The 13,198-nt window shown below is 41.4% G+C and overlaps 1 protein-coding gene across 2 annotated transcripts in view; it reads left to right on the top strand.

The window, feature by feature from the left end:
• The window catches only part of Rpgr (retinitis pigmentosa GTPase regulator), a 49,333-nt gene extending 44,045 nt beyond the window's left edge, over positions 1 to 5,288 (top strand). For both annotated transcript variants that reach the window (XM_038316883.1, XM_038316882.1), the window contains 2 exons: positions 1,425 to 1,501; positions 4,642 to 5,288. In XM_038316883.1, coding sequence (XP_038172811.1) covers positions 1,425 to 1,501; positions 4,642 to 4,848 — 284 coding nt within the window. In that variant the 3' untranslated portion in view covers positions 4,849 to 5,288. The remainder of the gene's footprint in view (positions 1 to 1,424; positions 1,502 to 4,641) is intronic.
• Positions 5,289 to 13,198: the final 7,910 nt, after the last annotated feature.

Raw genomic sequence — 13,198 nt, 5'->3', positions numbered from 1 at the left:
ATGTGCCACTCTTCAAGGATTTAGAACTAAATCTATCTCCCCCACTCAACTAGTATTGTTGGACCTTTGCCTCAAATCCCAACCTAATCTCTGTCAAACTAGCGACAAGGTAATATGACTGGGCTATCCTGGAGTCCAGTTATTTCCCCCAGGACCTGGTCCTGTGTCTTTAATGTCACCATAGGCATTGAAGAAATAGCTTTTCTTAAGCCTATTAGTGTAGCAACAGGTGCTCATAATAAAGAGGCTGTGATTGCACCTTGTGTTTTCGATGCAAACCATCTGTGTTTGTGCTGTAAGACTGTCCGTTAGGTTTTTATATCACCGCCTTACTGTGCTTATTAGAAAGAACTGGTCACGGGCTTGGCATGCAGCTCTGTGGTAGAACGCTTGCCAAACATAGTCAAGACCCCGGGTTTGATCCCCAGTACCTCAGAAATGAAGAAATAAAATAAGAACTAAAGAGGAAAAAAAATAGTTTCCTCAGTTGTTTTGTTCTTTTAACTTCTACAGAACACTAAGTTTTAGATTATGTTTAGTAAAATGCTAAAGTATTATCATCTTTAAGGATTCTTAGAATGTAGGCAGTTGTATCAAAAAATAAATATAAGCTTCAAATGGTTGCCCATATCCAACCAAAAGGATACAATGCATCATGAGTTTTCTCTTAAAGATTATTATTCAGCTGTATAATATATGAATTAACTTGAAACATCAAAAGTAACATGTTCATTTTAGTCCAAAGAATCAAAATAAACCAGGGTTAATAAAATCAGTAATGTAGGGGCCAGGAAAATAGCACAGTCATTAAAGCCCTGGCCATGTAATCATGAAGACCTGAATTTGTACTCGAAGCACCCACATTAAAAAGTGTGGTGACATACCCCAGTATTTCTGGCGCTGGGGTGGGGGTGGGGGCAGATGCAAGAGGATTCTCTCAAGCTCTCTGGTAGCTAGCATTGCCCAGTCAGTGAACTTCAGAGTCAATAAGAAACTCTGTCTCAAAACCTAAAATGGAGAGCATAGAGGAAGACGTGGACCATTGTCCTCTGGCCTACACACAAGCATACATACATGAGCGGAAGCCCCCTGCCCACAGGTCTTTAAAAACACTTTAGATCTGCATGTTTTGTTCTAGTATTTCTAGTACACATTTCACATCGCTAACATTTCCTGATAACTCTTCATAATAGGAAATATTTGGATACTCATAATCTAAATATTTTTGCCCTGGTTAAGTTTCTGGGCATCTAACCACTAAGACTCCAGTTTTCAGAACTGTGTGGTATAACATTGCCCACTTCTCCAGTGGTGAGCTCTTTTTGTATTATCTCACAACTCAGAGTTAATAGCGTTTTCCTGAGAACATTGAGCCACTGCTTTCTCTTCAGTTAGGATAATATTTTCCATATATCCCATTGTAGGACACCTGTATGATCGCATAAAGAGCAGTTCTTCAGAAATTCTGGGAGGTAGTGAATCCATCAAAAAGTCCAAGAAGGTCAGTGAAATGAACTTTGTGTTTCGGTGTTAGGACTGGAGTATTGAAGTTCCACTCTACTTTTCCTAATCTACACCCTATGAGTTCTTAATGAGTTCTGTAATTTTTCTTAATGAGTTCTTAATGAGTTCATGTATTTTTCTCAAATAATAGCAGAATCTTCGAATACTTTTCTGCCTTGCCACCCCTTCGTTCCCATTTTACAACTACTGTACCGCAGTGTTTGATTTTATTCGTGTCACACACTGTGTTGTTACGTGCTTTTCATACCGTGTGCTTGGCTCACCGTTGCTTTTTACTTCTCAAATGTTCTCTCTGGGATCCTTATGCACCCTGAAGAACCTTTTGGAAGTTCTTTGCATAGATGTCTTTTGGTACTTCACGCTTTCCATTTTCTGTTGACTTGAGTGTATTTGTATTTAATCCTAGTTCTCGAGTGATATGTGGTATGGCTAGTTGCCTATTATTGTACCTGTTGCAGTTGCTGCTGTAAGAATATTACTTTAGAGGTAGATTAAAGGTATAGCTCAGGTAAAACAGTTGTCTCGTATGCTTGAGACCCCGTATTCCTTTCCTAGCACTGCAAAATAAATATTATTTTTGCATAACTGTTGAGAGCTTTGTATATAACCTGTAGTTTTATCTATGCTTGTTTTTTAAATTGTCTTTGTTTGTTATAGCATGCCTATATATGTATTTTTTATTTTAGTTTAGTGGAAATTTATCATGACTCATGAATTTAAGAAGTCATTTAATTTATATTTTTAAAATTTGTTATCTATAAAAAAATTTATGTATTTGAACATTGTACCTCCGTTCAGAATGTGACATAAATATTTTCTTTCTCTTAGTTGTGTTTTAATATCAATTTAATATTATTATGTCTCTTTATACATTGAGCAATTTACTGTTTTTTATTGACTTTATATTGCCTCTTTTGCTGAGACTGTTCTGATTTTTAGCATACCTTTTGGGTACTAATTTCAATGTTTTTTTGCATTTTAAAAAAGATTTTTCTTTTCTGTGTATGAACATTTTACCTGCATGCATCTTATGCATGTATTGTCCATAGAGGCTAGAAGAGGCACCAGAGTCCCTGGAACTGGTTAACAGAGGATTGTGAGCCTGTATGGGTACTGGGAATTGAACCCTGGCCCTCTGAAGGAATAGCACATGTTCTTGAGTGCTGAGCCATTTCTCCAATCCCATTTCTTTTAAAGGTTTATTTTTATTTCATGTATTTTACATGCATGCATGTCTCTGTACCACTTGTCTTCAGTGCCCTCAGAAGCCAGAACATGGCATCACATCCACTGGACTGGTTAGAGACTTTCAGCTGCTATTTGTTCTGTAAGAACAACAAATGCTTCTTCACTAGCTCTCCAGCCTTTTTTCCTCCTTTAAGTGAATTTATGTTTATTCTACTTCAAAATTGTTATATTTTCTGCTTTAAAAAAATCAATCATGCTCATTTTCTATTTTTTACTTTTCAAATGTAATGTCAGCTATCCTCCAAAGCCAAAAATCTATGTGTTGCTTTGACTCAGTTACTAATAATAGTGATTTCTTTCTGTATGTGTTTTGAAATTTGGATTGAATGCATGTTCAATCAGGACAATTGCATGTAAATCCCAAGCCCAGCTAAGTGTCAGTCCATCCATAGAGAATTCTGATTCGCCTGTCTGTTAGATCTGAAACGGTTTTAGGCTAATATCTCTTTTAAGGGTTCCCTGCCCACGTTGGTCACATAAACTTCAAGCTTACCTCAGCAAAACATGTTTCTTGTTATTCAAAAGCCAAGTGGCATATGCTGTTTAGTTTTCGCCTGCTCTTTCTATGTGGACTTCCATAAACAGTCCTTTAAGGAGTCCCACATCATGAGAGGGTTGACTCTGTCCAGTCTCCCACATTTTGTGAACTCAGAGCTCTTAAAATCCCAGGAGCTAGGCTAAAAGGTTTACAAATGCTCACCCCTGAAGTTTGCTTCTTCCTTTTTTTAAGGCCCACAGGGATTGTCTTTAAATTTTTGAGAAATTACCTACATATTAGAAAGTTACACTTTCCTAACTTAGTGAGTTTTTTAAGATGGGTACGCTTCAGTATAGCAAGTAAAAGGGTACCTCCATTTTAATCCATAAACCCCCTGCTAAAAGTCTTTATAGATTGCATTTTACTCGGTTAACTCCATTTTAAGATTAAAAGGAAATTACTATTATTAGCTTCATTTTGATTTCTAAAAGAGGTGCATACAGCCTCATAAAATGTTCATTTCTTGTGTTTTTCCTAGTTTTGACATCTCATCAAAAGCATTATTTTTATGATAGCTCTTTGAAAGATGCTGATTTCTTCCAGGATAAATCTTCAAAGGTCCTAAGTCAGATGAGACCTTTGTCATCAGATGACGGTCTTCCCGGCTGTCCCCTGACACGACCCCATAGGCAATACCCTTATTAATATATTGTCCTTTCCTCCAAGCTGCCTTAGCTTTCCAGTTTGGGCCCTATAAACCTCAGTCCTCAGGGATAGCTTGCCACATCTGTCTGCTTCTCACTCATTGCTCCTCATCAGCCTTTCTTAAACACCCTTCTGTGTCTGCCAAGGATCCCTGGTATTTTTATCTGTCATCTATATTCTGCATGTCCCAGTGCTGGCATCCCAGAGCAGCCCCTCCCTCCTTCCCTCCCACTGATGACTCAGGCCTATAAGCATCACATAGCCTAACAGTTTCTGAGAGCTTGTGGTCTCAGGAATATGGAGGTATGCCCTCCTTTTCTAGAATATCACAGCAGAAATGATTTGTAGTTAAGGGACACCAGTGATACCAGAAGTCCCCAAATGATCCAGTCTTCTTACATTAAATGTTAACACTGAGTGATTTCACCCTTGAAGAAGCATGATGGTATGTTCTGGAGATATTGTTAGTGTTGAAAGGTATATCCTGAAAGGTCTACTTTTTGTCATCATGACTTTCTGATAAAAGGGGGAAATTTGTATAGATATTAAGGACATATTGTTGTATATGTGTGTACCTTAAAATGTGATTAATTTATGCTCATACCTGTTAATAATTATATCCCTGTGTGCTTTCTGAATACTTCACTTACTGAAATGAAATCTTTCTGTTTGTGTGTTTTTACTAGATTTCCTTCTTTAACCGGATGTCATTGACGGGTCAGAAAATGACACAGAATACTAATGACCCACTCCCAGAGATTAAGCCAATAGGAGATCAGGCTGCCTTACCAAGTGATAAGAAAGACGCCAACCAGAACCACATGGGTCAAAATCTTCGGAATACTGCAACACCAAACATGGAGGGCAAGTCCAAATCCTGTACAATACTATAAATGTATGTTTATGTTTCCATGGTCACCAAGCACATTTGTTCTTCATACTTGAAAAATGTTATGACTTCTGAAGGAAGTTTCCTAATAACACTGTTTTAAAAACATAAAAATCTATGTTTGGCTTCTTTTGAACAGTATGAACAGTTTTCATATTTACTTATGTTAATATTCTTAACAAGCAGTTTCCAAAATATTATACCTCCAACCCTCCTTGAAGTGTTCTGGCCTTAACTGTTCAGTGTTGCATAACACAATATATTTTTGTATTTGAAGACTGAATGAAGATATTCCATAGTTTTGCTAACATAACAAACCATTCTTTGTAATTTCCTAAGACAATGTTTACGATCTTACAACACTGGAACAGTTTTGAATATATTTACAACATTTTCAAGCAGGCAAAATTGTGATGAACTTATTTTAATAAATTATAACTGGTTGTTTGTGTTGTTAAAGTGGATGAGGTACTTGGAATTATTAATAAGGGTCAGAACTTCTAATTTTGACACTAAAAGGAGGAGGCTGGAGAAATGGGCATTTGAGGATCTCACACAGGACTTCAGTTCAGTCTCCAGCCCCCGGCCCCACCAGCGTGGGACTCACAACTGTCTATAACTTTAGTTCCAGCGGACCTGATGCCCTCTTCTGATCCCTGCAGGTACCAGGCAGGCACATGGTACACAGACATACTTGGAAGAAAGTAATCTTAAAAATTAAATCTAATTTTTTAATCAAAGGGCACAAAATATCTTGAACCCTTAACAAAGATGCGTATCATCTAGAAAATTTGACCAGTTTTTACCCCAAACAGTGAGGCTTGCTCATTTCAGCTGTCTCTGGCCACTAATGGCATGTGCTGCCTTGTGACCTGAGCAGCACGCAGTGCACAGTGATAATAAAGCTACAGATCCGCTCTGACAGCAACAAATGAACCCCTTTTCCCATCCTCTCTGTCACTTCCCCATATTTGACAAATGATATTGTCAAAGTATCTGAAACAAAATGTAAGAACTGAGTAGAAGACAAACTCAGAAATGGTACTAAGACATGCTATTTATGGTAGGTAGACTTCTAAAGTGACCCCTGAGATCCGTGTTGGTGCCGGATCCCTTGAATAATCCCTTCCCACTGAATATAGCTGAAACCAGTGACTGCTGGCTGTCACTTCCTCCCTTGTATTACCAGGTTTCTTAGAAAGATTTTGCAGATGTAATGAAAATCATAGTCACTTGACATTAAGTTAGACTTTTCAAAAGGAGTTCATCACAGAGGGCCCTGACCGAAGCAGGTGAACCCTCATCAAAGAGTCTTGAGCGGTCAAACATAGAAGCAGTCAGAACAGCTCAAAACAGCAGAGATGCTGTTGTCCTAGAAAACGCAGACTGCCATATTTATGGAGAACACCTTATACCAGAGGCTGTGGGCCAGCATCGAGGATCTGAGGGCTTGCCATTCTGCAACAGCTGGGAACTGGATTCTACCCACAACCAGTGAGCCTAGGAGAGGAGCACAGCTCTCAGATTTGATCCTAGCCCTGGCTGGTACATTGACTGCAGCCTTTGGAGACTGAGCAGAAGACCCAGTGGAGCAGGGCTCACACTCCTCACCACCAAAAATCCTGAAACCACGGGCACATAGAAGGAGTTTTTAGCTACTAAATTTATGGTGGCTGTCTTTAAAATTTTATAACACTCTCTCTCTCTCTCTCTCTCTCTCTCTTTCTCTCTCTCTCTCTCTCTCTCTCTCTCTCTCTCTGTGTGTGTGTGTGTGTGTGTGTGTGTGTGTGTGTGTGTGTGTGTAAACTTTGAAAGGGCTAAATCAAATTTGGTCAGTCAATTTGAGATCTCTGGTTGTTTTTCTGCTTTTCTCTGTTTTAAGTGAAGTGCATTGCTTTGGTAAGAAAATAAGTTTACAGGTAAATCATGTTGAAATGATTAGACCTTAGATTTATCTTGGATAGAATCACTAATTTGAAACTAAGTCTGAATCACGAAATTATAATTTAATAGCTAACTAGAAAAAGTTGGATTCACCTGCAATAATTTCACACTTTTCAATGCATAAAATACAGTGAGTTCCAGGCCAGTCAGGACTATATAAAGTGATTTCCTGCCTTCAGACCAAAGAAAAGAAAACAAACGTAGACAGTTTACCCATAAAGTCTCACCAATGTGATTGCCAAAATGGGAACTGAGCAAGGATGACACCAATGAATATGCCGAAGAGTACAGCGGAAAATGTCAGGAGGCCTTAACTCAATACACAATACTATATGCAACTGAGGAAAGCTGGGAGAAGAGGTGACCTTTCCCAGGGAAGAGCACACCAAAAGGTTGATTAGTGCCAGAGTCAGCCCTGAAAACATACATACAAGTAACATTGAACAGACTGAGCAGTTTATACTTAGAAATATGTATACCTATTCATATACATACATGCATGCAGTAACAATTAGTGAAAAAGAGGGGCCTTGGGTTTGAAGGAGAGTGGGGAAGGTTCTTTGGGAGAGTTTAGAGTGGGGAGAGGGAAGGAAGGAATATTATAATTAAATTATGATCTCAAAAATGAAATTTTTTAAAATCAAGAAAATGTAATGGCATTTAAATGTCCTGAAACAGCAGCTAAATTAGAATTCTGTAGACGGAAAATTTGTTTCATAAATGTGAATAGAAACATTTCAAGAGAAAAGGTGAGCTTTATCTCTAGCCAGTTCACACTAAAGTGATAGTAGATATTCTTGTGCTACTACGGCAATAGCTCTTAGTCAGGAGTATTCCCCTTCCCCAGGGGAGATCTAGCAACTTTTGGTTGGCACAGATCGGGGAAGGCAGAGAGATGCTCAGCATCTGCTGAGTACTGGTGGGAATGCTGAAAAGCAGCCCCCTCCAAACTCAGTTCCCTCCAGCACATCTATAATATTGACATTTCCAGTAGCCTGTCCCAGGGAAAGCAAGTTAGGTTACCACAGAAAACATTTAAATATTTTATAGCAGCTTCACTCACAATCCCTGGACACAGAAAGAACTCAACAACCTTCAACAGGGAATAGAAAGCAAACTGTAGAAGCTAATACTTCACTATAAAAAGACATACACTCTTGGCATGTGCTCCCACCCATTCACATGAATATGAGACGTGTCTTCACAGCTTCCTTTCTATATGCTTCTGTTTCTGTGGTGCTATCCCACACACGAAACTAGCAATGAGAAGCAAATTCGGGATCAAAGGGGGCTTAAGGATGTGACTTCAAAGAGTACTGGTCAGTATTTTGGAGAAACTGGCCCCCATTCTTACCTGGCTGGTTACTGCATGAAACTATAATGTGTGCAGTTCATAAAACTATAAAGCTAAACTGTTTCATTGGATTGCATATTGGTTTAAAAATCTATAAAATGAGTAAACCTTAAATAACCCAGTTCAATAAACAAATCAAATGGATCCAAAGCAATGAGGTAAGAGCCATAAAACTCAAGGAAGGGACAAACATGTATGCCTTGCTTGATTCTCATCCAGTAGGTCAAATGGGGTCATTTGAGGAATATGCACTTTTCATGAGCTTCTTATGATGCAGCAACATGAACAGAGAATCACCATGCTTTTCCAGAATGTTGTATCTCACAAGCTGACTCCTACTAGTAATTAACAAAATGTCCACATTCCTGTCCATGAGAAATAATTGTTGCATTAATGTATATTGTTTGAAGGCTGTAACAAAGTATTTTCAAAGCTGAGTTGTTTAGCGTTGTAAAATTTAAAATGTGAGATGTCATAATTCACCAAAGATAAAGAGCATGGCCTTGTCATTCAGGAACCTGGATTCTGATCATCCAGTAATTGTGGCATTTTCAATTGTTTTAATCTATAGGCCTGAAAGTAGCATGTGTACTTTTTTCCACATTCCATTGGAAATGTGCCCAACATTCTGCATGGAAAATTGGAAAATTTAGGCTTATTTGTGAGTTTAGGGAGACAAGAAATTTGTCATAATTAAATATTCTTATTCTATGTGCCAATAAGAATTGAATCCATGTGCGTTCACAATAAGTGGAATAAAGTAACGCAAAATTATATTCTTTATATAAACTTTTATGATATAAGCTTCATTTTAAATGATGAAAACTACTTAATTTCCAAGGCATAATTGTATTGTTGTGGTTTCCTCAAATTTGATTCTGAGATTTCTCTGGAGAATGGTTATAGACTTAGTCCCACCCTCAAACGAAGATGGCCATGGTTGTGTACAGTGTGCCTTTTACTGGATACTTCCTATTTGACCATGAACACATGAACACACCTAGAAGTGTGTGTATACTAGTAGACATTGTTATCATTCATAGCAGGACCCCTGGCGGGTAGGAGACCATGGCAGGTGAGAGACAGATGCGCCATGCAGAAAGAGCATAGGTATAGAGTTTATTTAATGGGTAAGTGAAGTGAGGGGCAAATGGACTGCGTTCCCGCTGCCCAGCTCCCGGTCACCGGCTAGCTTATACCCCGAAATAACAACACACAAATTGTATTCTTTTAAATACTGCCTGGCCCATTATTTTCAGCCTCTTACTCACATCTTGACTAACCCATATCGAATAATTTGTGTAACACCATGAATGGTGTCTTACCCGGAAAGATTCAGCATGTCTGACCTGGTTGCTGGCTTCATCGCATCTCGCTCACTGAGGAGAGTCATGGCATCTGTCTCACTTAGGAGAGGCGTGGCATCTGACTGAGCCATCTACCTCATTTCCTTCTTCCTGTTCTGTCTACTCCACCCACCTAAGGGCCGGTCTATCAGATGGGCCAGGCAGTTTCTTTATTAATTATCCAATGAAATCATCAGATAGATAGAAGACACACCTACATCAGGTAAGGGGTTTATAGAAGAAAGAAGTAAAGGAGGGGGATTGAGATCAATTTGCCTCAGCAGGAGTGGGGCTGGAGGAGCTTGTCTCTTAAAGGGACAGGATACCCAGGTGACAAGGAAGGTCAGCAAAATGATAACATTTACATCTTTCTCTTATAATAAAAAGGCGGGGAATTCTTCCGGCTTATTTATGGGCATCGAAGTCTTGGGGGACCTGAGAAAGCTGGGTGCTGGTCACATCCTGGGGTAGCTGATTGCTAAACTCCTGTCCAGGGTTTGGGGTGTGAAACTGTCCAGTGTCTCTTGGACCTGGCAAGGTGTTGGCAGAGCAGAGGATGAGGTTAAAGTTAAATGAAAAGTGAACAAGAGACAGCTGGCTTTTTATTTAGAAAGTAGAGTCGTTACAGGGGAGGAGCTCCACGGCAGCTAGGTCTCTGCGTGTAATGAGCGCCTTAGTGGGCCCTGCCGAGGTGAACCATAATGCAGATACACCAAACGCAATAGAGCATAAAAGTAACTTTTTAAAAGCATAGCTAATGGCTTAAAGGTAGCCGGTGACAGGTCATATAGCTAGGGGCAGCCAAGCCACTGGAGTGGTTGCCTGTTAGCAGGCTGCCTGCCCTGTTTGGCTAGGGGCGAGATCTCATGTGGAGAACCTGCTGCAGGCACTCTTTGGCTGGGGCAGAACCTCACAAGTCTGTGACTCCTCCCTTTCTTAAGCTCAAACAAAATGGCAGGTGGTTGCCCACGTGGCTTAACTCTTTACATTTAACGGTCCACTGGTAGAAGTTAGAGATGTATATGGTTTTGTAAGTCTCTTTCCCAGGGGTGAGGCAGAAAAATAGACAACTAGCTCAGGCCTTTATCTATTCATCCACAAGATAATGGGGGCTGAGAAAGGGCTGTTGTCTGAGAGGCACTAGGCCAAGAGGGGGATCATATCCCAAAAAGGATCCATAGATCCAAGGTGCCCTGGGCCCGAAAACAATGAATGCACTCTTCAGTGTGTGCAATACTAGAGCAGAGCCCGAGAGAACCTTGCTCGTGGGAAGTGCCAGCGGTGGTCTTACCAACTGTCCCAGCAGATGGACAGAAAGTTGGGAAGTGGGCAGGTAGAAGGTCCAAGTTCAGGAGTTTCACCCACAGTGCAGCAGTGGCAGAAACAGTGCTCTGTGAAAGGAAGAGTGACAAGATTCCCCACCCCCCACCCTCCCACCCCCCACCCTCCCACTCCCCCCACCCCCCCACCCTCCCACTCCCCCCTACCTCCTCCAGTCCCCCTCCCACCCCCACCCCTCCCCCCCCCCCCCTGCGTGGGAGATGGCGCGGCTGCTGCCCGGCACTGGCAGCAGCGGGACAGAGTGATTACATACTGAAACAAAAGGCAGATAGACAAACATTGGGAAAGTAGGCTGCATTTTCAACTAACAACCACTGGCAGAATGTAAGCTGATGATAGGCAGCTATGTGGGTGGGCACAAACCGAACCCCTATGTCGTCACGTGGACTTGGGGGCCCAAGCGTGGGGCTTTAAGTCCCATGGGCAAGCGGTTGACCAGTACTGGGCCATTTTTCTGTGGGAAAACCACTGCTGAGCAATTGAACGCTCGTGGAGGCATGGCCAGATGTGTGGAAGGAACCTACTGTTTGATGTTGGGTGTAGAATTCCAGTGATTGTTAACTTGTAAAGGTGACCTTATTGAGGGGTAGCGGTTTTCAGGATCCCTAGCAGTCCTCAGCTGTAAAGGATAGATTGCTGAGTTCACAGCACCAAAGAAAGATTTCATGGTGGAGTGACCCTGGCACATCCCCTGGCAGGTGGGAGACAGACAGATTATGCATTGTTTTATTCTGTATAAAATTATTTAATGGGTAAGGGGATTAAGAGAGAAGGGGAAAGGAGGGAGGCAGTAGTTGCCTCTTCAAAAAAGGAAGGACAGAGAGAGGTGGGGTGGATAGAGAAAAGGCCTGAGATTAGCTGGGGGGAGGGGATTGGGTGGGCGGAGCTTGTCTCTTAAAGGGACAGGGTACCCAGGTGACAGGGAAAGTCAGCAAAATGATAACAGAGTGTAAGTCCTGATCTCTGGCCATGGAGGCCCCATCCCTGTGCCTGCCAAACCTTGACCCCCTCCCTGGAAGAGGGTCAAGACAGCCCACCAAAATTTACCCGAGAATGCAGGAATCCCATTAAACCTGAATATTTTTTAATTTGGCTTGTGATTTGGCTTGATTGGGATTTTTGCGTCAGCAGACAGCTCGCGTTAGGAAAATTCCTAACAGACATAGAAAGTGTTGGGGTTGGGTTTGTAGCCTGGTAAGGCACAGGAGAGACAACATGACAGGGTGCAGGGCACATCACTTACACACTCTACAGAGAAGAAGGCAGTACACCCACGGATGGCCATCCAAAGCATATGTTTTGCCAGCAATGAGAGAGAGAGAGAGAGAGAGAGAGACAAAGGAACCTAAGGACCACAGCCTTTATCAGGATCTAGGACATAATCATCAATGCAGCGTTCACAAAGAGAATGTGATGGGTGGGGGTGAATAGGCTCAGACTCTTTGGAGTCCCCCAGTGACTGAGATGATCCCTGCACATTCTCTGGAGGACACATGGGTTAGTAGAGCCATTCAGCTGCTGCACCTAGAGGCCTCATAACACAACAGCTGTATAAGCAGATGTCTGGGCTGGCCACTCTGGGAGCTTGATGAGATAGACTGGAACTTTGGAGATTGTGGGGTCTGAAGCCTACTATGTAAGCCCTGATTATTTCCTAGTACTCAAGTGGAATCTTTTACCTGGCAGGGTGGTTTGTTTGTTTGTTTGTTTCCTAGCTCTTTTACTCCAGGGCAGTCAGTGACTATCCAAACAGATGTGTTTCCACCCTCTCTACCTCCCACAGTGAAGAATATCCCACTCATTAGTACTATAGCATGTGAAAATACCCCTAGTACAGAATATGGACCGTATGTCTTAGTGCATACAATAAACTGGATGTGGTCAATAGGATGAGCACCTCAGTGACACCCCAAGAAAATGCTTCCGGTACCCTTTACCTTATTCTTCACTCTCTACTGAACATCATAAAGACAGTTCTTCAGCTTGTTCACAACCCATGAATGTTGTGAAAAACAAGTCGGGGACAGGAAGTGCGAAAATGAGGAGAGACAGTCCTGGAAAGTGACTAGGCTCTATCAAGGAGGAACGAGAATAATAGAAATGATCTATTCTCTGACAAGAACATCCTGTGGCTTCCCTTGGCCTTAGGAGACAACATTCCCATCCATTTGAAACAGATTTTATATCTGTATTCCAGGTTGAAAAAAGAATGGACAGAAAGCATGCTCCACCCCCAGTTGACTGGGTTCCTTTATCAGCTTTCTCCAGAAGCGGGGAGATGACTTTTGTCATTTCTCATTGGCAACAACATGGTTACATTTCTACAAGGGAAAATGTAGTCTTTTGTCTTGAAATGAGGCCGTGTCCCT

This window comes from Arvicola amphibius, chromosome X (genome assembly GCF_903992535.2).
Source record: "Arvicola amphibius chromosome X, mArvAmp1.2, whole genome shotgun sequence".
In the NCBI taxonomy this organism is placed as follows: Eukaryota; Metazoa; Chordata; class Mammalia; order Rodentia; family Cricetidae; genus Arvicola; species Arvicola amphibius.
This window is presented reverse-complemented; position numbering and strand designations above follow the sequence as displayed.